The sequence below is a fragment of the Hydra vulgaris genome, chromosome 05 (assembly GCF_038396675.1).
Source record: "Hydra vulgaris chromosome 05, alternate assembly HydraT2T_AEP".
Lineage (NCBI taxonomy): Eukaryota > Metazoa > Cnidaria > Hydrozoa > Anthoathecata > Hydridae > Hydra > Hydra vulgaris.
The window spans coordinates 26,982,873-27,010,850 of record NC_088924.1 but is presented as its reverse complement, the minus strand read 5'-3'; the positions used below and the strand labels follow the sequence as shown (position 1 = coordinate 27,010,850).

Genomic DNA, 27,978 nt, shown 5'->3' with positions numbered 1-27,978 from the left:
AATAAAAAAATGCTTGATATATATATATGTATATATATATATATATATATATATATATATATATATATATATATATATATATATATATATATATATATATATATATATATATATATATATATATATAGATAGATATGCGTTAAACATATTTTTTTAAATTTATGTACATAAATTGAAATCTATTTCAGCTCAGCAAAAAGTGCCATTATTTGCAACAAACAATGGAACTTCTTGGTGTCACACACATAAGCATTTTATCTCAAACGATAAAGCCTGGTCGTTACATATTTATATTTGATATCAAAATCCACTCTAGATTTTTCAGTCGTTTTTAAATTTTATTTCGTTTAATCGAGATTGCAATTACCATCTCAGGCTGTGGGCAGCCACGTCAAGATGGCGGTAAAGTCCACCAGCAGATGAATTTGTAGGCAGATGATCTTGTATTGAAGAACTTCGTTTATTCAGTTCTATAAGATTTTAACAATATTTTAGTTTAAAAAAAATATCTTTAAAAAAAAATAATTTAGTTAAAATCTAATTAAAACAATGAGTAACAAATATTTCACCTTAAGTAATTATCATTAGAAGCATACAGCCTTAATTTTTATTCATACTTAAATGCTAAATTAAGCTCATCAAAAATTTGGCTTAAGCAGGAGTTACATTGAAAAATATTAAACTTTATATTGCAGTACAATTGAATCAGTCATTTTGAAAAGAACACGCTCGTTAATAAAATCATTAAATAAAAAAGGTAGAAATTTCTATCTTAGGGTAGGATATGTGATAAACCCTTAGTAAGGTATAATTTTATACCTTCTGAGGTAGAAAATTATACTAAAAATAATGATTTGTTATGCAATTTTCTACCTTAGAAGGTAGTAAACTATACCTTTCTAAGGGTATACCACATATCCTACCTTAAGGTAGAAATCTCTACCTTTTTTTAAGAAGCACCATTTTTAAAATAAAAACATATCTTGTTGATCTTGTAAAGTTTTAATAGAGCCTATATCCTTTTCAAAATGACAGGTTAAATTTAGCATTGAGACAATTATGAAAGATATTATAAGCTTGCAGTTTCTCCATAAAAATTTTGCCCCTAAACAACTACTAAAAAAAATAATATTTGTAAAAACTTTTTAATATTTATCCAACCTATATAATAATATAACCAAACCTTTATCCTAAAAATAACATTGCAACAAAAAATTTAAACAGATTATCTATTAACACAAGAAATTGAATTCTATTACCGCAAAAAAAATTAGGTTAATTTTTCTGTAATGAAACTGATGTAATAAAATCCATGACAACGAGTTCGATATATTTTTATATTATAAAAATTCTTTTTTTTTTTTTTTTTTACATAAAAATGTAATGTAATAAATGTAATTTAATAAGTGCGAATATTTACCTTTCATTGCATTTGACATCTTTTTTCGCGCACCAAAAGTACTTACACCAAGTTCCTTTAAATCGTCATCAGTCAGAGACATAAAGGTAGAAAGATCAACTTCTTCTTTTTGAAATGCTTCTGTATACTGCTCTAATCCAAGCTTTGAAAACAATTCTCCAATAGCTGAAAATTAATTAAATTAAACTTTATTCTTTAAATATAATATACTTTATTCTTTATTTTATAAAATAAATTAAATTTATAAACATCAATAAAAAATATTAAATTAAGTTGTTTTAATTAATCATAATTATACATTTTTAATTAATTGTAACAAATTAGTAATAATCAAGTGAAAGAAAATTTTTGAAGAAATGTAGTACATAATAAGAACACCAAATGTAGAGTACACTATAGCAACATCAAACATCAACCCTCGGAATTAGGGTCGGCATTTGGCAATGCCGACCAAAAAGTGTTTGAGATCGGCAAATAACTGCTGACCTCGTTTCTATGGTAACCCCTTCGTGTCAATTTTTTTCTGCCAACCTCTAACAGTTTGTTTTTCCGAGGGTTGAAACATATAGTACACCACATAGAAACACCAAATATACCATAACAACTAATGTTAAACAAAAATAAGGAATAACGAAAAAGCAAACAAAAAAAAAAAAAAACAAAAAAAAAAAAAAGAGTTATTATTATTTTATTTACTCTTTTAATTAATATTGAATATGATTTTAGTTAGTATTGATGCTGTTGAGAGAGATTCATGGAGCATGAGACTTATGGCCACATAGTGTTGGCTAACATTATGTCACAAGAAATAACAAAGTTCAAAAAATCAGCTTAAAGTTGATGGTTTGTAATCATTTAGCATGCCCTTGCCCAAAAGCACACCTGTTGTGTTCTTTTAATGTAAACTTTTATTGGCCACCAATGGGTTCTTTACAGTTAGCTTTAAATGTTTAATTATACAAATCAAATAGCTGGAGCCTTGATTGTCTGTGGAATTCTGAGAGTAGAATAAAGATGCATTGAAGCCTGATTTAAAATGCCTTGCCTATTTTTTCAGGCACAGTTATTTTTCCTTATTATCACGAGACTTATATTAATTAGGCATTTTAAAATCTTTTTTGTTTGCCTGTTTGCTTATGTTAAAAGCTTGCTCATTTATAATCTTTGTTAAAAGCATGCAACTGACAATGCTTAAAAAATACTTATGTTGTTTCCTGAAAAAACTCCTAAGATCATTGTTAATTATTAAAGGGAATTAACCAAGATTTGACCAAATAACCCAAGAAAGCTTTTTAAAAGTAATAACTAATATTTTACAATTGCATTTGTGTATAAATAAAAGAAAAAATATTTTTGAGTAATGTAAAAATACAAAAAATTTTAATACTTTCATTTTAGTTTAATGTGCAATCAAGGGGTGGTGTTAAAAACAGCAAGTATATTCACGATTTGACTTTCATTCTTTATTTCTCCTAATACTTGATTTCTTTTCATGAGTTAAAAAAATCAATTTTATGTATTCAATAGAAAATTGATAAACTAAAAAATTTTCAACGCTTTAAAAACTTATGTGTTGGAGAACCGAAGGTGGTTAATTTGGTAATAAATAATGCGCTTGTACACAGTGGAGGTGGGGGTCATTGAAAGCATAGAGGTACCTGGAAGGGGCGAAGGGGAGTCCTAAAGCAGTGATTTTGCAGTGTATGTACTTTGTGGATGCCTCTTAACTGCAACCCTTTTGTTTTTATCTCTTATAAGTTAATTTTTTAGCTCATGACCTTGATCAATTTGCTCAAAATAAGCAATAAAGAGATTTCTTTAGATTATTTTTTACTTCAAAGTGTAATTCATTTTAATACAACAAATATTAAAAATATTAAATATAAACCTATTATAATAAAAAAATTGAGATATTGACCTGATAAACCTGACTAATCAAGTATAGAAGTAGTACTGAACTTAGCTAATCAAGTATAGAAGCAGTACTGAACTTAATCAAGTTCTTTATTAATCAAAGTTATCATGTATATTTAATTTTTGTGCATCAGTTCATCTAGTAATTTTTTTACAGAGAAAACATTCAACTTGTGGTACAATAAAAGAAAATCACAAAAGATTTAAGAATATGAAAAATAATAAAATTTGGACTAAAAGGAAGAGCCAAGGAGACTGAGGAGAGTGTTGGGAATGTAAATATAAAATTTTGTCAGTGCAAGAATGCTAATGATTAAATGATTGAGGTAAAACACAAAAAGAAAGTTAATATGTGAAATGATATCATAGTCTTTGTTTATAGTTTACCACTACAATTATTTTACAAATCAATAAAATTAAATGGTGTTTACTAATGGAATTAAATAGTGCTGACCAATAGAATCATATGATTTTGACTAATTGAACCGAAATGTGTTGATCAATAGAATCAAATAGTGTTGACTAATAGAATCAAAATTTTGCCAAATATCTATTGAAGAAGTGTGTTAGATGGTAAAAAACATTTTTAGTAAAATAGTAAAAAATATTTTTTTACTGCATTTTTTATTGTAGGTGCAAATAGCTTCATTATTTTTATTCAACACAAAAAAAAATTATCACCCGTAACTTATTATATACCATTTTAAACAAATCCTCCTGAGCAAAAACCTATTTAATCCAGAGAAATAACACTCTGAGCATCAAAACAAATTTAGAAAGAAAACAAGTGCCAGCAAAGTGTGCTACATTTTATAAAAAACATTTTTTTTTCCTACTGTGATGTCCTTCAGTATCACTACACTGTATTAAACTTACACTTACACACAACAACAAAACTGTATTACTTACACAAAGCAATAAAACTGTGTTAATTACACACAACAACAAAACTGTTTCTTACACACAGCAACAAAACTGTGTTACTTACACACAGCAACAAAACTGTGTTATTTACACACAGCAACAAAACTGTGTTACTTACACACAGCAACTGTTTTGCTATAGTTCAGATTAGGAAAATTTAAGTTATGTATGCAATGTAATATATTAGTAGTTTTCCATTTAAAGTATCTTATAATTTTTCCTCTTTATGCTTTTATATCACAAAACATCACTTGCCAGGTAAACTTGAACAACAAATTGCAAGATCTATTTATCTCTATTAAACTCTATTAAGTTTGGACCCAAGTAGTTGTGTCCAAACAAAACTTATGACAAAATTTATGAGAGAAAGAATAACAGATTAAATTCTGTGATTAGCCTTGTAAACAATCTTAAATAAGACATCAGTGAATTAAAAATAGGCAGAGAGTTTATCAACAAAAGTAAAAGCAAACTATTCTAATCTAAACATAAATTATTTTAACAACTTAAATTATTCTAATAATTGGATTATTTTAATAATTTAACATTAAATCTGGAAAAATCTTAAAGTTGGATGTATAAAGAGCATATAAAAACAAAGAAATCAGTTATAAACTTTCTTAACTTCTTTTCCTTGAGCAATCGAAAAATAATGTTTCAGCTTTAGTAATTTAGAAACTGGTAAAATATTTAAAGATATCAATAAATTCATATTGTATCCATATTTATACCCAAATAAATACAGATACAATATTTTTATGGGTATAAATATGGGACTAACTCTTAAAAAGGAATAATATGGGATTAACTAAAACCCTATTATCCTAATAAGTTAATTTTTTTTACTTCCTGCTAACAAAACTGGAAGAAACAGAGAGTAAAAAAAATAATAAAAGTAATAAAGCACACTTAGTTTTCATTTTATCTACTCAAATGAAAGGCCTGTTGCTACTAGCAACAACAACTTGTCAAACTCATTAAACTTACTACTACCTTAAAGCTAACTTTCTTTTGATTTTTTTAATGATGATCCTTGAGCTAATGTCACTTCTAAAAATGTTGCCTTCTCTAACATCTGATATCTGATAACAATATAAAAATGTTGTCTTCTCTAACATTGGATATCTGAATACAATATGATATCTTTTTAACAACTGATATCATTGTTAAAAGAAATTGTTGCAAAAAGCTATTAAATGACGCTGACTGAAAGCTATAAACTGAAGGTTCTTTATTCTTACATTATTAAATCTTGTATTTTATCTCAGAAATTAGGTTCTACAGACTTTTGAAAATTTTGAAGGTGTTAAAATCACTACAGCTTCCGTTGCTAAAGTTATTTCTTAACTAAACTCTTCTACAACATGTGATACAGATAACATTCATGCAACAGTCTTATATAACTGTTCTTCAAAACAACCTTTAAAACTCTCCTAATAAAAACTATTTAACAAGTGACACTTGCAGTGACACTTCAAGTTCAAGTGACACTTGTGGTTCCAGTTTTTAAATACTCTAGAGATTACTCTGACTAATTTAGTAAGTTATTTCAGTTCATTCAAAACCAGTTTACTTACTATTATTAACTTTGAAACTTTAACTAACACACTTCTAATATCTCATCCATCAACTCTCTGACAATCAATATAGATTTCAATTTTATGGTTCTATAGTTGACTTGTTACCCATAATAATAGAAAAGTTCACGCATTACATGGAAGTGTCTCAAGCAAGAGATATTGTTCTTGACATATCAAAGGTTTTAGATAAAGTCTGAAATATTGATTTTGTCCATAAGCTTTTCATATAGTTATACTTCTAATATCTTAATATTTTTGATATATCGATGAATAGTAACAATTTTTAGGAGATTTTATCTTTTTGGATTATCTTTCACTGCTGATATCTGATAGTGACTACAAACCTCCAAATCCAAACCTAAGCAGATGTTAACTTTGCAATATGTAAATTTAGCATTTGCTAAGGTTGCCATCTTTATTCTGCTTACCATTTTGATACTTCTGATTTTATTCTGTATAATCTGCATAAATCTATTACCCATCCTTTCATGGAAAATTGTTGCCATATTTGTGCTTGTTATAGTAACCTTTATTTTATAGTAAAACCATTTAGTTGAATTCTTTTGCTGTAACTGTTCTGCTCAAAAAACCTTTATCTTGTTTTATTTTTTCAACATCAATGCTTTGGAATTCTTTCCTGTCTTCAAGTTTTTTATACAACTTACAGTTTTTCAAGTCTTCAACCATCTTTAACTTTTTTACTTTTTAGTAACTCCCAAATTAAAAGCTAATGCTTGCAGCCTTTTTAGAAATAAAAAGCATTTGCTTGCAGCTTTGTTAGAAGTAAGCTTACATTAAAAAAAAGAAGCAGTTATCAATATATAGAGATATAAAAATTGAGATTGAGCTGTATTTTTTTGTGCTGAAAAAACCTTATGCTTGTGCAGATACTACATGGCTGAGGATAACATAAAATTAAAGTATTAAAGCCATTTCCAAAAAAAAATTGCAGGTAGTAATAACTTTCAACAGTACTAAAAGTAAGTAGTAATAACCTTTAACAGTACCAACAGTAGGTAGAATAATCTTAAACAGTACTAACAGTAAATAATAATAAACCTAAAAGAAAGTAATAACGACAAAAGTTAACTTTTTCTTGAATTTTTTTGAATTTAAGAATCACTGAACATGTAGCAGTCAATGACTTAAAGACTTACAAAGCTACTTAACTCTAACTCTAAAAAAAATACGATAATCAAACAAAGTAGATCTGAGCCTAGAGTCTTCAGTGAATGTTGCCCTCTCAAAAACTACTTAAGCCAGAGATCATTCAGATCATATTTTAAAAAACCCAAAAAATCTTACAAAGAAAATACAAAAAAATTTGGAATTTATTTCACTCAAATTTGTCTTAATTTAGCTTTAAACAGATGCTTTCTGAGTTTTTTGAAACTTTTCTTATTTTTTGGGTGGGAGTTGACTAAAAAAGTTGAAAAACATATTTATTGCGAAAATATATATTTGAATTTGTATTTAAGGAAAACTTTTTGGAATTCCGGAAAAACCTAAAAGTGTAAAGAAATATCTGGAATTTCTGATTTACCAAAAAAAAAGATAATTCCTGACTAAAGCTGAAGACTTATTCATAGAGGAGACCTTGATTTATTTAAATATCAATGTTTATTTCTAACTTGATGTTTCCATTTCTCTAAAAAAAATATATGTTATACAGACTGTAAAATATAAATGTTATACAGACTGTTTTATTAATGAATTCTTAATAAAGCAAACAAATTCTTGGTATTTTTGAAATTACTTTTGTAACATTGAAAAGCTGAAATAGGTACATTATCTATATAAAATTTATTCATTTAAATTTAATTCAGTGGCTACATCAAGCTGTTCACAACATAACAGAAGCAAAGTAGGGATTTTGTACAAGACAGTATAAGATATGTAATTGATAGAAGACAGTATAAAACATGTAATTGATAGGAAACTATAGCACGCCAAAGAATGATAAATGTAAAGTTTAATCTAGCCTTTGAAAAGGCGATTTTATAAATAAAATTTATAAAAATAACATATTTATGTGTTTTTACACTTAATAACATAAAATAACGTAATTATGAGTTATTACACTTAAAATAAACGCAATAACAAAAATAAATTACATTTAATAAAACTATTTTTAGAAATCATACATTTAACATTTAAACAACTGAATGCAGATTTTCCAGATATACTTGGCATCATAGAACTGTAGTCATCTAAATCAAGGTAAAAAAAGGTCAATAATATTATTTAAAAAGTATATAAATATATTTCTATAACCAACGTGTCAATAACAAGTTCATTTTTTAAAATACCTTATATTAAAAAAATATGGAAAACATATCAGAAAAGGTTGCATCAAAAAAAAAAAAAAAAAAAAAAAAAAAAAAAAAAAAAAAAAAAAGGCACAAACTTTTTTATTGATTTCGATTCTACTTTCCTCTCAAACCAACTTTTTTTAATAATTACTTTATTAAATTATGTTAATTTAACAATATCCTATAAAAGGTTGAATAAATTTACTTATGATGACCAGTCACATTTATTACAAAATATAAATGTTTTGATAAGATTTAAAAGTTAAGAAACGGATCAAAAAGCAGTAAGTGGCTTCACTTACTGCTTTTTGATCCTTTTTTGAACAAAGCGACAAATAATAGGCATGAAAGATGGCTCAATGATTACTAATAGAAAAATTGTAAGAAAAATAAAAATTTCAGAGAACTAAGTCAGATATACTCTAAAGACATTTAAAACAACTGGTGGCATCCAATGACATGCAGAATCAGAAAGGCTAAAAAAAACTACTGAGTGCAAAAATAGTCTTATATTTTGTCAAGCCAATCCGAGGTTAAGATATTATGAACTTACCAACACATTCAAGCCATGAAAAACGTATGCAGCTGCATACACATACATATATGTGTATGCAGCTATTAGAAAACCTATGATAATGGCCAGTGATTGGCTCACAAAATTAAAGTGGTGTAAGGAGAGAATAGGGTACACTTTGGGGAAGTGGAAGCAAGCAATTTTATGAAAGTAACTTTGAAATAATAAATAAAAAAGTGAAATTCATGTTAAAAGATTTAAATATGGAAAGTATAGAAATTACTTTGTTGTACTGAGGTTGCAAGGTGGCAGCAGGAGTGTTAATATTTGCTTTAATTTTACCCGAGTAGGTGTGTGAAACATTTATATAGGCCAAATTAACCAACAATATATAGATGCAACCAACAATGTATAGAGATGCTGATTGATCAAAATGAATGGTAGCAATTTCAACAAGATTTGGCACCTGCCCACACAGCTTGTACAGTAAAAGAACAATAAAGCAAGAACAAGATTACATACTAAAACAGTTTTATGTTTTAGTATGTAATCCAAAATGCAAGATTTGTTTAAAAATGATTTTTCTTGCAAACAAAAAATTTGTTCAATATCTTCTTTAGTTTCAATTTTAAGGTAGTTTAAATGTAAAAAATATCTTTGATAAAGATGTTTTATCTGTGGAAAGTATGTAGGATGTATAAAATAACAGTTAAAAAGTTGTCTTAAATTATACTTATATACTTGGCATCATAGAACTATTAAATTTATTTTAATGCCAAATTTTTATTTGTAACACTATCAGCACCATCCCCAACAATTAAAGTTAACGATTTCATGGTTGTTTATTTTTTTTCTAAAGAATAAACTTTTCTGTTCCTTTATTTTAAAAATACAAATAAAGTCTTGAGATGCCACCATTTCGAAAGCATTTTTATACTTCTTTTGGTGTAATATACATACTTATATATTATATAAAATTGATGATTTAAAAAAATAATTTATTAACTTACGACTGTCATTAAACAATATCAAATTTTCTAGAGATGGATGACTCTAAAAAAATATTTGTGGTACAATATTTTGTAATTTGTTACACTGTAATAAATTACAAAAAGAAAAGTTAAAAAAAACTTAAAAAAACTTTATTTACATCTTCCAATCCTGGAGGTGGTCTACAAACACCTCTATGACTGTTACTTTTAAAGTTAGAAAGACATGTCTCTGAAGAATGTAGACCTTGAGAAGCTACAGAGGGGGTTAACTCATTTGAAGAACCACAAGAAGAACTAAATGATCCATCAGGAGATTGCTAACCAAAGTAAGAAATTTATTTTTAAATTGTTACTTTAAGAAGATTGGTTTTTTTCTAAAATTAAAAAAAAAAGTACTAAAATAAATAAAGCATACTTTTATCTCATGTAGACGTTGACTACCTTGTTTTTCTCGAGCATTCCACTACAAAAAAATAAAAAGCCTGGCTTAAAACTCACATTTAATTAAATATGCCAGCAAAACAATTGCATTAAATTGTTTAATTAGAGCTCATTGTTTAATAATAGTTAAATTCTTTTAAAATCTATTTATTTCTATTCATCTCCTATAAATTGATTGTGAGGAATGTTTTAATTCACTGTAAACATCTAGAAGACCAAAAAAACACTCAACTAAATTTTAGTAATACAAAATATACAAAATAAAAGTAATACTTGATAAACTCATTGTAAAACAAATTTTCTATTTGTGAAAAGAAAAACTTCAGTAGTGTTTGATTATAAATAGCAGTAGTAATTGCTTTTAAAATTTAGTTTGAAATCTAATATTAACATTAATGTGGTTAATTTTCAAGAACTAAATAGTACCAAAAGTATGAATTTAAAAGATTTAAAAGTCAAATTTTTTTTGAAGTTATTGCATAGCCTATAAAAAAAAAAAAGAAAAAAAAGAAAACATGGTAGTTGATTTTTGACTAAACTAAAAATAATAACATATACTTGAAAAGTTAATTTTATCATTTTGGTGTTCAAAAAAACTGAAATAAAAAGTATTTCTTTTGTATCTAAACAAACTTATTTCTAAACTAAAATTCTTAATTACAAATTGGATTAAAAAAATAAAAAGCACAAAATTGTAAAAGAAAAAACTTTGTTATTTTTTAAATGTTTAACAATTTTATTTGTTATGTTTTTAATAATTTAATATTTTTTATGTTACTTCTTAAACATTTTTTGTTATTATCTTGATTATAAACATTATTTATTCTTACCAAATCTTTAATGATAATTTCTGGCATTGAGTTTGAAAATCCAAATCCACTCCAAGCATCAGTTGGTGTCCGAGCCTTAGCATAAGATACCTGGCTTTGCATGGCTAATAAATGGTTTTTTAATATATAAAATTTTTTATGTAAAAAAACATAACATATATAACTATAAAGTCAAAATAATAATCTATATATAAAATGATAATCACTTTATATCGTATATATATTATTAGTTTAAATTTTATGGCTTTAAAACTACTGTTTTCAACAAAAAATAAATTTTTTGTATAGCTTTCTAAAATCAATTTCTTATATTTGTGTTTTAATAAAAAAAAATATTATTTTTGAAGTTTTTATAAAATTTATGCTTCTTCAGAAAATCAACATAATATACTTAAAAAAAAAAAAAAAAAATAACATAATATACTTAAAAAAAAATGCTTAATATAATATACTTTAAAAATATATATTTTGATCATATAAAAGAACTGAATAAAGTCTTCTTATATAATTACTTAATATAATTAAAGTCTTAATATAATATACTTTAAAAATATATATTTTGATCATGTAAAAGAACTGAATAAAATCACCTTAAATATTTACCAAATTTTTGTTTTACTATGTGGATAATAATAGGAGGTTCCAATGTGAATGCAATTGAATATATAAAATGAATTTTTCAGAACATCAGTACTCTGAGGCCAAAAAAGAATGGGCTCCTTAAACTAAATTTTTTTTTTTGTCTGAAATCTTTTAAATTTATCATTTATAGTTTTTATGGATGAAAACATTTGTTAAATGCAGGAGTAGACTATTTAAAGTATCTATTATGAATTTTATGTGTAAGCTAATTTGTCTCATAAAAGCTACATAATAAGAATATTGGAATTCTAAAAAAAAAGAAACCCAAGAATAACTTACAACAATGTACAACTGTACAATTAAATAAATTTTATAATTTTATTTAAATTTTTTTTAATAAGTGGTATTAATTATCAAATGCAAATCAGTATTGTTTTGTTGACAAATCAGGATTGGTGTGTAATAATTAATGTTTCTTGAACAAAGTTAAATGACAAATTTATTAGTAAAACCCATGCATAAGTTTTTATAATTACTTTATTCCCCCACCATGCCTTCTTTTGAAAATGAAAAATGGAGTTTTTATAAATGTGTTTTCTTGTTATAGTTGATGTTGTTGCAGGTATACTGTATTTTTCAGCAATAATTACTTATTTTAGGGTACAGTGTAGGCTTTTCAGTTAATAGATTTAAGATTTGTTAACCACAAGATGCGCAGTGTTAAAACACTGTTTTAAAAACAACCTTTTTAATTCAGTTTAATCATTAAATTCTTTTAAAATTTAACATAACTTAAAAATGCTTACTCAGTATTATTTGAATACAACTAATTTAAAAATTCCCAACTATATATATATATATTTTTTTAATAATTCACCTCCCCAAAGCCGAGAAGGCCACTACAGATGAGGAGGCTACTTGTGGTTATCACCCTCTCTCAACTTTATAACTCCGAAACACGAACCTTGACGAACCAGGCTGCTGCACGGAGAAACAAGTTGAGCGCGGTACTACCAGGGACGTAGTGGGAATTGTACTCGGAACCTCTCGCTTATGAAGCGAGCGCTCAACCACTACCGCATTGCAACATTATTGCAAATGAGTCATAATAACTCTGAAAAAATGTTTTAAATTTGATTTGGTTGGAAAATTTTTTTTGTGTTTAATGTTTCTGTTTAAAACTGATCATAATTCTGCAAATTTTATATGCATTATATCAACTATGGTAGATATAATACATATACAGTGCACAAGTTCTTCAATATCTTCATTACAGTGCACAAGTTCTTCAATATCTTCATATACAGTGCACAAGTGCCCCCTTCAATTATAAATGATTTTAATTAAACTTTTCCATCACATTTCAGAGACTCCACACAATTTCTTCACATGCTTTAAACTAGTTGCCACTTAACAATCCTCTCTTTGTAAACACAGATGCCGCCTCCCATTAATAATATTTGATAACATGATAATATGCTTGATATGAATTTCTACATAGTAGACAAGAATTACTATGAAGAGCAAATAATTTAGGTACAACTGGCTTAATATAAAGTACAACTATCATTCCTCTCCCCACAGCTAGAATATTTCATTCATTCTAAATTATTTTCAAAACTATATATTCGACTTTTTGAATGGCATAATAACATATCATTGAATCCTCTCTATATTTGACTAAACTTTAAAACAAGGTGCGACTCATACCAACTATAAACATATCATCAAACCCTCTCTATTTGACTAAACTTTAAAACAAAGTGCAACTCAAACCAACTATAAATATATATCATTAAATCCTCCATTTGATTAAACTTTAAAACAGGGAGCGACTTAAACCAACTATAAACAAACTTTAACAAAAAACAATAAAGATTCACATTGTAAACAATTAACCAGACAATATAACAACTAATAGAAAATAAAATGAGGCCACCAAAACAATGCTTGGCTGAAAATCAATATAGTTAAAACAAAAAAAGCAGAAATACTAAAGCAAAATAATTTTTAAATGCTAGGCAAGATAAAAATAAACACCTATTCACTCCTGCCAAAATTTATAATTAAGGCTAATTATAACTTAACAATATACAAAATTAAAAGTAAAAACAAAGCATTCTCGTGGTTTTTTAAACTTTGATCAGTAAACTAGATGAAATATCTACAAAAAAGTTTTTACTAGTATTCTTATGGTTATTCTGGTAAAAAAATTGCTTTTAACTAACATTTTTCAGTTATTATAAATTCTTCAGTATACATCACACTTATTACCTAATCTGTAATATAGACCTTTGCACACATAGTTTTTAGTTGGATAACCACATTATTTTATAAGCCTGCTAATCCCTGTGAATTATTGAATAATTATAACCTAAGAAGACATTTTTCTTTCCAGGATTTTTCCATCAATATTTCTAACATCTCACATAAGCATCGAGGATCATTGATAGATATTAATAAACACCAAAGAAACAATTTTAAATCAATAAACTTATACAAAATATTAGCAGGTAGTTAGGATATACTTTTTTGTTTAAATAAAATTTTTAAAACTCTAGAGATCAAAAAAGTTTAAGGACTGGGCTCCAATCTCTAGGTAAAAAAAAAGGACAGTACTCCAGACTCCAAATTTGCATTCCTGATTTTATTCCAATGTAATTGCATGCATATGGTTGATTATAATAGAAAGTGTTTGGTTTTTATAAACTTTAAAAAAACATTGGATTTTAAAAAATTGTTGTCAGTGTGTTTTTTTACCAAACTTATTAAAGTTTAGTAAAATACACTGACAACAATTTTAAAATCCATGATAAACTTTGAACAAAATTGCTAAAATCTACTTCTCTTCAAGATAGAGGAACTTTAAGTTCAACTATTTTTACAAAAGATAACTGTTTAATAAAAATTATTTGTACTTTATCAAAAGCTCAGTAAACATTTTGTTAAAACCAAAAAACATTCTAAAATATTAGTTTTAAAGTAAAATTTATTGTAATCTTTTTAAAAAATGATAAGGCAAACTTAGTGTACAGCAAAAAAGTGTGACAGGTAACCATTGATGCAAATTTCTTTTTTTCTCAACTCAACTTTGTAAAATAAAAACTTGGTCTTATTAAAATTTAAAAACACATGTTAACACTAGAGCAAAAAAATGTATTTAAATTTTGAAAAATTTCAAAGCTTAAATACTCATTATTTTCTATAACAGTTCATTAAAAAATTATTCTCCTTTAAATTTAGCCATATACACAACTTAGTAATGGAATTTAGCGCTACCCCTTCCCTTTCTAAAGAATATCACTTAATCGCAAATAATGCTAACAAGTATAATTAAATGTATTAGCACTTCAAAAAGAAAAATCTAAAATTAAGTCAGAATCAGAAAAAAATTAATTACCGCTTTTTGCTCTTTGCTTACGTATCTCATAGTCATCAGACTAAAAAAAAAAAATTATTTAAAGAGATTGATCTCGTATCTCATAGTCATCAGACTAAAAAAAAAAAATTATTTAAAGAGATTGATCTCGTATCTCATAGTCATCAGACTAAAAAAAAAAAAATTATTTAAAGAGATTGATCTCGTATCTCATAGTCATCAGACTAAAAAAAAAAAATTATTTAAAGAGATTGATCTCGTATCTCATAGTCATCAGACTAAAAAAAAAAAATTATTTAAAGAGATTGATCTCGTATCTCATAGTCATCAGACTAAAAAAAAAAAAATTATTTAAAGAGATTGATCTCGTATCTCATAGTCATCAGACTAAAAAAAAAAAATTATTTAAAGAGATTGATCTCGTATCTCATAGTCATCAGACTAAAAAAAAAAAATTATTTAAAGAGATTGATCTCGTATCTCATAGTCATCAGACTAAAAAAAAAAAATTATTTAAAGAGATTGATCTCGTATCTCATAGTCATCAGACTAAAAAAAAAAAAATTATTTAAATAGATTGATCTCTTATATCATATTCATCAGACTAAAAAAAAAAAATTATATAAAGAGATTGATCTCGTATCTCATAGTCATCAGACTAAAAAAAAAAAATTATTTAAAGAGATTGATCTCGTATCTCATAGTCATCAGACTAAAAAAAAAAAATTATTTAAAGAGATTGATCTCGTATCTCATAGTCATCAGACTAAAAAAAAAAAAATTATTTAAAGAGATTGATCTCGTATCTCATAGTCATCAGACTAAAAAAAAAAAATTATTTAAAGAGATTGATCTCGTATCTCATAGTCATCAGACTAAAAAAAAAAAATTATATAAAGAGATTGATCTCGTATCTCATAGTCATCAGACTAAAAAAAAAAAATTATTTAAAGAGATTGATCTCGTATCTCATAGTCATCAGACTAAAAAAAAAAAATTATTTAAAGAGATTGATCTCGTATCTCATAGTCATCAGACTAAAAAAAAAAAATTATTTAAAGAGATTGATCTCGTATCTCATAGTCATCAGACTAAAAAAAAAAAATTATTTAAAGAGATTGATCTCGTATCTCATAGTCATCAGACTAAAAAAAAAAAATTATTTAAAGAGATTGATCTCGTATCTCATAGTCATCAGACTAAAAAAAAAAAATTATTTAAAGAGATTGATCTCGTATCTCATAGTCATCAGACTAAAAAAAAAAAATTATTTAAAGAGATTGATCTCGTATCTCATAGTCATCAGACTAAAAAAAAAAAATTATTTAAAGAGATTGATCTCGTATCTCATAGTCATCAGACTAAAAAAAAAAATTATTTAAAGAGATTGATCTCGTATCTCATAGTCATCAGACTAAAAAAAAAAAATTATTTAAAGAGATTGATCTCGTATCTCATAGTCATCAGACTAAAAAAAAAAAAATTATTTAAAGAGATTGATCTCGTATCTCATAGTCATCAGACTAAAAAAAAAAAATTATTTAAAGAGATTGATCTCGTATCTCATAGTCATCAGACTAAAAAAAAAAAATTATTTAAAGAGATTGATCTCGTATCTCATAGTCATCAGACTAGAAAAAAAAAATTATTTAAAGAGATTGATCTCGTATCTCATAGTCATCAGACTAAAAAAAAGATTGTTACAAAATAAAATGTAACATAAAAAAAAAAAAGTAATAATAATAAAAAGAAATATTTCTTACAATGTTTTTTTGATTATTCTTCAGATTCATTGCACTATTTGATAATCAAAATTTTTTATTTTAAATTTATTAAAATGCTATGATATTAACATAATAAGAAAATAAAAAATAAATGTTACATTTGATTAGCCAATGTTTCGGTGGATTCTTCTTGAGAATGACTTAATCCAGAGTCAATTGAACCTCCCGAAGAATTAGTACACTCTGGTTTCCTGATTTAAAAACTTATTTCAATAAAAATAAAGCAAAAAAAACTTATTTTCAATATTCTGTATAACCATTTCAAAAATAAAATTATATATAATTAATTACATAATAATAAAACTAATTATAACAATAAAAACAAATCATACAATGTAGTTGATGTCTTAGACTCCCATGTTCCACTTGAAACTTAATATTTATAAAAGAAAAAATATATAAAATATTCTAATATAAATAAACTTTTTTAAAAATAGTAAATTTAAATAAACTTACTTAATATTTCAGAATTATTGTTCTTGTTACTTGTGTTCTTGGTCTAAAAAGTTTAATACAAAAATTGTAGCGTACCCATAAATCTTGACAAATGTTTGTCATGAAATCATTGATAAATAATTAAACTGCTTTCATTTTATATGCAAAAAAAGTCTGACTTCAATTGCAATATTGCATATATTAATAAATAGATAGATACTTTAGACTTGAATTTAAATACAAAATTTATCATCAAAGAAAAAAAAAAAACATATGTACCAAAGAATCCATAATTAATTCTGAACTTCTGGAATTAAACAAATTATCTAAAAAAAATTTTTTGTTTTGTTTAATAAATTCAAACATGCCTCATAAATAACAACTTTTAATAGAGACATAAAAAATATAAATTACATATTGGGAAAGTTATTCCAATCAGTGTGTGTGTATATATATATATATACATATATTTACATATATATATATATATATATATATATATATATATATATATATATATATATATTTATATATATATATATATATATATATATATATAATATATATATATATATATATATATATATATATATATATATTTATATATATATTTATATATTAGTGATGTACTGATTGCACAATTTGGCAAATGCCTATACTGATCCAATGCCAATGGACAAAAAAGACCAATACCAATTAATTAATCGATTATAAGAATAATGAATAATATAAAAGTAAATATTACAGGATGTAGTCATGTCAGGACCATCATCATGATCAGCTACTGGTAACATGTAATCAATTATAACCTGGCAAATTGTCTCTCTGCCTAGTAACTCTGATATAAAATTCACCATGCCTAAGGGTTCTTGGTTGAGTTTAGGCTAGAAATAGTGTCTTGATAAAAATACTTGTCTCAGGCAGATGTTAACATGCAGCTACTGCCTTGTAGAACACATTCTCAGCAAAAACTTTAAGAGTAAGCAGAAAACTGGGCTGATCTGAAAACTGGACTAATTATGCTCATTCTCTTTTAGATACTCCCAAAACACATTGTGAATGAAGTGGACCTGCTCTAGTACACAAGCTTGTGCTGCTGTCCCAACTGTCATATGGTTGCATCTTTTTCTATTTTCTACAACCACTACCACGGTCGCTGCTTAAGAGATGTACATCTCTCACACATCACTTGTTCAATCTCAAAAAATCAATTTTTATTATTATTTAACACTAAACTCTTGTTCTACCTTCATATTTTCCTGACTCAAACAACCTACAACTTTTCAAGTCTTCTTCCAATTGTTTCCTTGCTCTATAACTCTAACCTTTTTTTCTAGTAACTCCAAACTGTGAAAAAATTTCAAAAGTATGTCATGTTGGGTCTCAAATGAAGCGAAATTATATAAAAATTTCAAAAATTTTATTCATTTCATAAAAAAAATTATCCAAAAAAAAAAAAAAAAAATTAAAAACCTGTAGCACAAACTTTTTAAATCCAGTACTATTTTATTATATAGAACACATTTAAGGGGTGCCAGCAGAAATTTTCAAAAAATGTTGTTTTTTGAATGAATTTTTAAATTCTTATTAAATTATTATCAACTTAAGTATAAAAAAAGAAAATATTTAATTATTAAAAGGTGTATGAAAATTAAGAAACCTCCAGAGAAATTGCCTTTTAATCCATCAATATCATTGCTTTCATCTAAATAAGTTATATTATAATAGAAAGTATATATATATATATATATATATATATATATATATATATATATATATATATATATATATATATATATATATATATATATATATATATATATATGTTATAAATACATTAAAAAAATTGTTATAATAACTGCAGTAATAATACCTTCTGCAATCAAACCATCAAAACTCAATCGCTTAATTTTGATTTCACTTCCAATGCTTCGTTGACTTTGCATATTTGATTCCAGCATATTATTCACTGATTTGGAGACATTAACTGGAGATAATACAGGACCTTGACCAGTAAGAGGACTGGAGGATTGTATAGGTGGAGTAAGTGGACTTGGAATTTTATTCATTAAAAACTTAGGACGGAAAAGGGGTTGAGAAGCTAATCCATTACTTAAAAGATGAAATGGAACTCCCATAGGTGGGGGGATGACCAGTGTTGCAAGAGACGAAGATAAAAAAGGCATATTAGAAGGATCTTCTCCCATTAAATGTAAGCGTGCTCTATATATACTAGATGCATTTTTTTCATAACCTTTGATAATAACAGACTAAATAAGAAAAATTATTAAATTAATAATATTTTAAATTATTATTAATATCTATTAGGTATTCAAAATCTTATTTAAAATAATTATATTTCTTAAAAAACATAAAACTTTTTTTTAAATATATTTTTAAACTATAACTTTGTTTAACTTAATTAAAAATAGGTGGTAGGTGGTAAGAAAAATGGGTGGTAGGTGGTAAGAAAAAATGGGTGGTAGATGGTAAGAAAAAACGGGTAGTAGGTGTTAAGATTATACTTAATTTAACTTGTAATTTATGTAGATTGTACCAATTGAGAGGATAAAAAGATCTTTAAAACCACAATTAAAAAAAAAACTTGCAGAATAAATTCAAAAGTATTTTCTAAATAGAGAGAAAATTAAAAAGATTGAGACACTAAACTGCAGTTAAATGATCACAATTTTAACTGACTTTATTTATTTTATTTTTTTTTACTTTTTTGGAAGCTACAGCCAATAAATATTTAATTAAGTAAAAAACTCAAGGTTTTTTATTTTAGTCAAACTTTCATTATAAAAAACTACTACTTGGTATGATTGTGTAATGTTAAATAATAAAATCTCTTATTTTGAAAATGTTGAGGATAGTTCTTCATCTGGAAATTAGAATATTTAGAAAATGTTGAGAATAGTACTTCACCTGGACATTAGATTATTTAAAAAATATTGAGAATAGTTTTTCAATCCGGACATTAGAACATTCAGAAAATGTTGAGGACAGTTCTCTATCTGGACTCTTTATTAATTTATAATTATTAGTTACTTTAGGAATTAAACTTCTTTTATGTATATATTTACACTTTATATTTAAATTATTTACAGCTTAGTAACTGTATTTTTGTATAAAAATAAATTATAAAAGAAAATTCATTTTCCTATTGAGTACAAAGGAAATTAAAAAAAAAAAAAAATTTTTTAAGGAAAAAAAAATATATATATATATACTTTGCAAGACTGTCTTGGCTTCGGTTTAATTGTGATATTTACACCAAGACTATCCATCATTTGATTCAAAGGTCCTGTAAAAAAAAAAAAATAGTTTTTTAAATATGTTATTTAAAGAACTACTTAAAAAAATTTAATAAAAGAACTGCTTGATAAGATGATGATACTAACAGTAATACTATTAAAATATATTTAATTATTTTTTCTCAGAGAGATAAAGTACATACATACATTCTTCAAATACTATCTTACCAAATATATCTAATTATTTTTTCTTAGAGAGATAAAGTACATACATAAATTCTTCCATGAAATACCAAAATACATTAACTTGAAAAAGTTTTAACATTTTAAACTTTACCAACATAGTTTAATGTAAGAGTCACTGTCTTTTTTAATTAGGTTGAGGATTTAAAAATATCAGTACTCCTTGCTAGTTGTGTTTTGGGTTGGAGGAGACCAATCAAAGCCATTTTTTATAGAAATAAAGACAAAAAATTAAAGCTAGCCATCTTTTATAGAAATCAAATATCAAAAACAAAAAATTAGCAAATGACACAAAGGTATTCATTTTTTTATGCTTAAACAAATGATTAGAGAAAAATGTTTGTAAGTGCTGGTATTATGAAATAGCCCTTCCATTTGTCAAAAAAAAAAAAAACTTGATGCTGATGACTGATGACTGACTACATAATTACAGTCTTATAAAACAGGTTCTAACCTTAACCTTCTGACCCGGAGAAACCCTTTGGTGGAATGATAGCCCATGCTATGGGGATCACTTAGATATAAGTATTAAAATCAGATTACAACATCCAGGCAACTATTTACATTTGAATCTTCATATTTTATTGATTGCATAACCATGTAAAATGGCAACTTTTTTTGCATTTCTACAGTCTTAAATTATGATTATTTTGTAAAAACTGTTTAAACTGATATAAAACATATTTAATTAAAACATAAATTATTTTAAAAAAATTCCTTTTTTTGAATTCTGGGAAAATGTACATCATTTTTACTATACTAATGAGAGCTAAACTGTGCACATCTAGTTTTACAGAAAATGCCAAAACTAACTGCTAAAAACCAACAAGAATGCAGGAAAACTGTGAAATTTTTTTGAAAAATGCCACTCTTGTTTGAGAAGGAAAGTGGAGAGGACACCACACTCTCATTATTGTATAAGTTTGAGACTATAAAACTTAACAACCAGAAACTCGAGATTCTCTCTGCAACTGTTTGCTTTGCTCAACTGGAAAACTGAGAAATAATAGTCAAATGAAATCTGCCCAAAGTTTAGCAGCTAGAACACCTCACATTCACCTTCAACAGTTGAAAAAAGATGCTCAGATTATTTTTCAATTATTGGCAATATAAAATATAAATAATTTCAATTCAAGGATTGCCTCACAACTGCATAAAAGGCACTTTGAGAAATAAACTTATTGCTGTTGCTACAAAGAGTCCTTTGGCATCAGAAAGAATTGCAGCTCTTGTTGTTTCAAATAAAGCTTCTTCTGCACATGGAACAGTTCAATTAGTCAACCTTATGGTGGAAGGATGCTTCCAGTAACACCAGATATGAATTTTGTTTTTTATAGCTCAAATTAATACTAGTTAAACTTTAAAATTTTGCATTCTATTATAGGTTTGTCATCAGCTAGACAACTTTTCCCTCCAAATCCATCAATAAGTGTGAAAGACCTTGCTTAAGTTTAAGCAAACACAAGACTTTCAAACAATGACATCAAGAGGTTAACAGCTAATATTAGTCAATCAACCTCACAAAATATATGGCATCTATAATTGTGTTTTTACATACAGAACATGCTCCCACTCTGAAAGCTCTCCCCCTTGTATTCATTTGAACATTAAAAATTTGGTAGAATACAGATAATCATTTAGATAGCTCAGTAATAAAAAGCAAACTTTTATTGCAAATTGGGCAGGAAAAAAGCGTCGTAGGCTTTAAAGGGATCTTAAAGTGCCGAGACAAGTTGTGTTTATTTTAAAGAGAATGATAAAAAAAAAATGTTTGGGCACAATTTTTTTAAGTAAAACAAAATAATAAATGTACACCAACAAAATAAACTTTGTTGTTTTACTCAAAGCTTGCTGTCTCCACAGTAGCAATTCTCTTGGAGTCTTTAAAACATACGCCGCAATCTACAGACTTTATAATTTATTCAAGCACGTTTAATTCCAAAGAGTTTTAGTTAATGACGTCATTGTAGAGTGTTTTTTGAATCAATTTTATTTGTTATTGTCTTTTTTTTTTTTTTTAAATAGCATTTATTATCAATCATATGACTTTCCTATAAATTTTATAGTAAGCTAAACGTAAGAATATTTTTTTATAGAGCATGAGAACCAAATAAAATTAAGATTTTTACATTACACTCTTAAATAAAATAAATATATAAAAAAGTCGTTGATCACCTTATTACATAGTTCTGAATCTTTTTTTCTTTTTATGTAGAAAATGGGAACATTTTTTTAATTCATCTAAGTCATTTATTGCTATGATGTTTTTGTACTCCTATCGAAATGACATTTAAAAAATTTTTAATTAATTAATAATTTTGGTAAATGACATCATTTATTAAAGATAATAGCCGAATTCTTTAATTTATAGTTAGAAAATATAATTAAGTATGTTAATTTAGTGGAAATTGATAAATTTTGATGATTTGCATATAAATACTAAGGTAATTTTGTATTTTGCATTTGGATTTTGATAACTAAACAATTAAAATGTCGGCAACTCCATACCGATTCGAACATCTTAAAAAAAAAAAAAAAACCTGTATGACTAAAAGAAACGAAATAGTTGAAAATCGTATCAGCTATGAAAATTTGAATATTGATATTGCTAAAACGTCAAAGTTAAGCCGTTTAAGTGTTGGCACTGAACAATGGTGTAAATATGGATATTGTAAAACTATGCCACTTGAAAAAGAATTGTTGAAATAAAGGAAATAAATATCGCCTCAGGTATTACAAATTAATTTACATTCTTTAAAATATAAACTGATGTGCACAGTATTAATAATAGTAATAATAACAAACAATAATTTTTTTGTACATAATGGCTATGTACAAAAAAATGTAAAAAAAAAGTTTTTTTTTTAAAGATCATCAATGCATTACAGAGCATGAACAGACAGCTTTTTATTAAAGCAATAAATAATGTTTAATTAATGGCAATAATTCAAGACAGATGGCGATTAAAATTGTTATTTTGTTGAAGCGCGCATTAAAAAACATTTTTAATATTTCCTAATTTATATGTCGCATTTGGCAAGTGTTTTACATTTCTCTTATCAAAAAACAAGCAAAATTGACACAGAAGGTTTTTTGTTAAATGATTTTAATTTAAAAATTGGCTCGATAATACTACACTTTTTTTGCAATCTTTAACAGTAATCATTTAACTTAAAAATAAAATAAAACGAGCAATACATGTTTTATAGAATAAATTTTATTAAATATATCTTACTTAATTAAATAAGTATTTTGAGAATATATGTAACCCGATAAAAAGTTTAGCAAATAAGGGGTTGTCCATAATGTACGTAGGCCTGAATTTCAAACCTTCTTCCCCCCCTCCCCTATTCCGTACTTTGCTATAGCTTTTTTGAGTACCCTCCATCTCCCTATAACTATCTACGCTCTTAACCTACCTCTTGCCCTCCATCTCATATACACTTTTTGCAGACCCCTTCTCCCCTACCCAAGCGTATGTACTTTATGAACAATTCCTAAATGCAGTTAATTAAACTTGTATAAGGTTAAAACATTCAAAATAATTTTTTTAACAGAACCTTTATACGGATAAAAATAAATTAATAACAATAAATATAACACAAAATTAATTTACAGCAATAAACAAGCTTAAAATGTCTGAAATATTTTATTATTATTTTTAATGCAAACCTCGTAAAAATAACAAAAAAATAATTTGAAATAACTAAAAAAATTCTATAGTAATGTATGATTTAAAAAAAAAACTTATATAATGATAAGTAACTAAACATATTCTTTAATAATCTATAATGGAAAAAAAAAATCTATAATTTGTTAACAAAAAAATTTTTTAAGATTTTTTATTGAAATTCAACATGACGTCATTTACTGTGGAGACGGCGAGCTTTGAGTAAAATAACAAAGTTTGTTTTTGTTGGTATACATTTATTATTTTGTTTTACATAAAAAATTGTGCCCAAACATTTTTTTTTTTATCATTCTCTTTAAAATAAACACAACTTGTCTTGGCACTTTGGGATTCCTTTAAGCACTTGTTAGTATGATAAACAAAGACATAAATGCTTGACAATGACTGAATGATTGGTGACTTTTAATAGCATGAAAAATTCCCTTGTCAAACTTGAAGGCCTTAATAATTTGATTCTGCGACCCATAATCAATCCTGGCAGTGACCAACCCAAAAAGAATCACTGGGATTTTAAACCAGCGGATGTGAATGATGTTATCAATGCCAATAAAGCTTATTTGAATGACATCAATTCAATATTTTTAATTTTGAAGTTAAAAAAATTATTATTTTTAATTTTTTTGATAAAGTTTATATCTAGTATCTTCAATGTTAGTATTTGTTATTGTTTTATTATTAAAACATAAGATTACTCAACATTTTATTTATCATATTCCTTTCACCTATAAGAATGCACTTATTTTCAAAAAATATTCAAATAAACATATAACCATTTCATTTACATCTTTTTTACGCTATATGTTTTAAAAAACTAGACAAATGCAGATCTAAGCATAATCAAAAAATAAAGTATTTAAAATTTTTTTTTTATATTTTTTCTTAACCTTCAAAAAATGAAGTATAAACTTCAAAACTTTTTCTTAACGTTTAAAATATCAAGTAAGAACAATGCTAAATTAATAAGTCATAATTAGTCTTTGTAGTTCAGAAGATTTCAACAAAAAGAAGCCACTGTAATGGGATTTGATCTTGAGACTTTTCACTCAGATGAAAATTGCTTTTGTCATCTGAGTGAAGAGATTGCTACAGCATTATGTATATTGTCAGTTCACTAGATGGATTATCTACTAGGTGGATTTTACTAGATGGATTAGTATAAACATTGCAGACTCAAGAAAGAAGAATTCTTACTATTTTACCAAGAAATCAATTTTTGGAAAAGAATGAAAATTAGATGAATTTTAATGATGACATGTAAATAAAGATATTACAGAAGACTGAGGAATAAAAAACTAACATTAACTACACATTTTAGGAAATATTCTAAGCTAACTAAAATTGTTTTTATCATTTTAACATATTTGTTAGTACAACAAGAGTAAGAGATAAGAGATAAGTATTTAGCTACAGAGCAAGCTAGTACAATATATTTAACTTCAATGCTTCCTACAGGAAACAGTTAAGTGTTATGCTATATGTTAAATACAAAAGTGAAAAAAATTAAATGAACTTTTATAATTAAGCATTTACTCTTTAACAATATGGTATGGTTGCACTTCATGGTAGTGTGGTTGTGTACTACCATAGTATGCATGTATAATTTTTTTAAAGTAAAACATCTTTTTATGGATTTAATTTACAATATTTTGAGGGAATATTGATACCCTAGTTATCAAGTATATGAGGGAATATTGATACCCTAGTTATCAAGTATATGAGGGAATATTGATACCCTAGTTATCAAGTATATTAAAAAATTGTTATAAAAAAATAATATTTGCAAAGTTTTGTAATTTTTTCTTTTCATATCCATTTTTAGCAAATACATCTATTAGGAAATGAATTTCTTTATTTACAAATTTTTTAGAGCAAATTGATAAAGCTCTATGGATAGATCCCTTAAATATTCCTTCCAAGATTTTTGGATTATGGTTTGGATTGTGCCTAACCTAAATATTTGTTATTGCTTCTTTTCGATGTTAAAATCATAATTACCTTTTTGATTTTTTGTTATTTTGATATCTAAAAATTTTAATCTGTTGTTTTCATCTTCCAATTCGATTGTGTATTTAATGGCATAATATTGATTGTTTAATATCTTTTAAAAATGAATGGCATTATCTTTATTGGTTAATCATGCATGGCTATATATCATCTCAGCACCTCAAAAATGATTGTTTCTAGTGGTGCCTTAGAATAAAGTACCGTGTCAACTGCTTTATTTTCAAAAAAATGCAGGAAACCTTCTGCAAGTATTATTATGAGTGAAAGTCCTATTGGATTTGAATCCACAAGCTCATTAATTCCTTCATTCCATAAAAAATAACATTTATTTAAACACAGTTTTATTAATGATTTTATTTCTGAAATGCTTAGTTTTGTTAGGTTTTACTTTTTGTAATAGTTTTCTAATATACTTGATAACGAGAGTATCAATATTCTCTCAAAATATTGTAAAAATAAATATATTTTTAACAAATAGAGTTAAATCAATTTAAAATCACTCAAATTCAAATTTACATGCATATATGTGAGGTAGCAATTCACACATGTATGCATGTATATTATGGTATAAATAATCACAGTACTTTACAGTATGATAGCAATTTACACAATACAAATTACATACCAAAAGGAGATCAACTAATGGGGATCAACAAATGGAGATTATCAAATGGATATTACCGAATGGAGATTAAAAAACAGAGATTATCAATGTATATTTTTCATTTTAAGGTCTTTAATAAAATATCAACAAAGTTTCATTTAACTCTGATTAAAATTTAGCAAATCTTCCTAAAGTTTTTGTAGCAAGTGTTATAAAAAAAATATTGATTGGAAAAGAATAATGCAAAATACCTTGTTAAATGGCTAAAACATGTTCTTAAGGTTAGTCAATTAAGTTACTGTTAAATTACTTTTACACAAATAAAATAATGTATTTGAGTTGTAATAATTGTCTTTCTTAATTCATAAGGTCATTAAAATTTAGTTTTGCTTATATTATAAAAAGTGAATGGTTCTGCATTAAAAAAAAATATATTTATTTGCTTAGAAAAACTTATTAAAAATGAACTTCAGATGTTTCAGAAATATCAAAAGATATAACTAAGTTGAATCAAGAAAAATAATAAAGAATGGGTTTAAAATGTTGTGGAATTGTTAAGTCAGGCATAATTTGCCTTCGTGGGGATGTTCAAACTGTAAAAGACTGTAGTTGATGCAGCATATGAATTAGGATCTGCAAGTGCCAAACATGTTGCTCAAGTACCTTAAAAACCAAAATGAAAAGGAAAATAATTTTAGAGATAAATTCATAATTGCTACTCACAGCAGCTATTTGACTAGTTTTGGCTAGTTGGGACTATGGACAAATAAAGTGATTATCTTGGTCTTGATCAATTCTTAATTATGCTTTTAAAATGATTAGAACTATAAGAGTTTTAAACAAAAAAAATGTGTTCTATATTTAGAAAGTTTCAAAATAGCATCAAATAAAATATATTTGAAAAGTTGTAAGCTTTAATGCCAAAATAAATATATTTATTTTAAAAGAAAAAAAGAACTATTGGAAACTGGTGATTTAGTAAATAAACCAAATGGTTTATATAAAGGATTGATGAATTTATTCATGTTTTAATTGCAAAAGAATTATTGACCATTTTTCTACAATTTTAAAA

The 27,978-nt window shown here is 25.8% G+C and overlaps 1 protein-coding gene across 6 annotated transcripts in view; it reads right to left on the bottom strand.

The window, feature by feature from the left end:
• Positions 1 to 336: 336 nt before the first annotated feature.
• LOC136071933 (protein bicaudal C homolog 1-like) overlaps positions 337 to 27,978 on the bottom strand; it is a 55,119-nt gene continuing 27,477 nt past the window's right edge. For 5 of the 6 annotated variants that reach the window (XM_065797775.1, XM_065797774.1, XM_065797778.1 and 2 more), the window contains 16 exons: positions 20,341 to 20,414; positions 18,981 to 19,377; positions 18,768 to 18,812; positions 17,387 to 17,433; positions 17,129 to 17,171; positions 17,005 to 17,044; positions 16,771 to 16,863; positions 16,652 to 16,685; positions 14,910 to 14,949; positions 10,928 to 11,031; positions 10,072 to 10,119; positions 9,815 to 9,973; positions 9,675 to 9,717; positions 7,983 to 8,048; positions 1,421 to 1,585; positions 337 to 470 (listed from right to left, as the gene is read on the bottom strand). In XM_065797775.1, the coding sequence (XP_065653847.1) occupies positions 364 to 470; positions 1,421 to 1,585; positions 7,983 to 8,048; positions 9,675 to 9,717; positions 9,815 to 9,973; positions 10,072 to 10,119; positions 10,928 to 11,031; positions 14,910 to 14,949; positions 16,652 to 16,685; positions 16,771 to 16,863; positions 17,005 to 17,044; positions 17,129 to 17,171; positions 17,387 to 17,433; positions 18,768 to 18,812; positions 18,981 to 19,377; positions 20,341 to 20,414 (1,505 nt within the window). In that variant the 3' untranslated portion in view covers positions 337 to 363. Of the gene's footprint in view, positions 471 to 1,420; positions 1,586 to 7,982; positions 8,049 to 9,674; positions 9,718 to 9,814; positions 9,974 to 10,071; positions 10,120 to 10,927; positions 11,032 to 14,909; positions 14,950 to 15,634; positions 15,655 to 16,651; positions 16,686 to 16,770; positions 16,864 to 17,004; positions 17,045 to 17,128; positions 17,172 to 17,386; positions 17,434 to 18,767; positions 18,813 to 18,980; positions 19,378 to 20,340; positions 20,415 to 27,978 lie in introns of all 6 variants that reach the window. The other variant, XM_065797773.1, reaches the window with a different exon arrangement.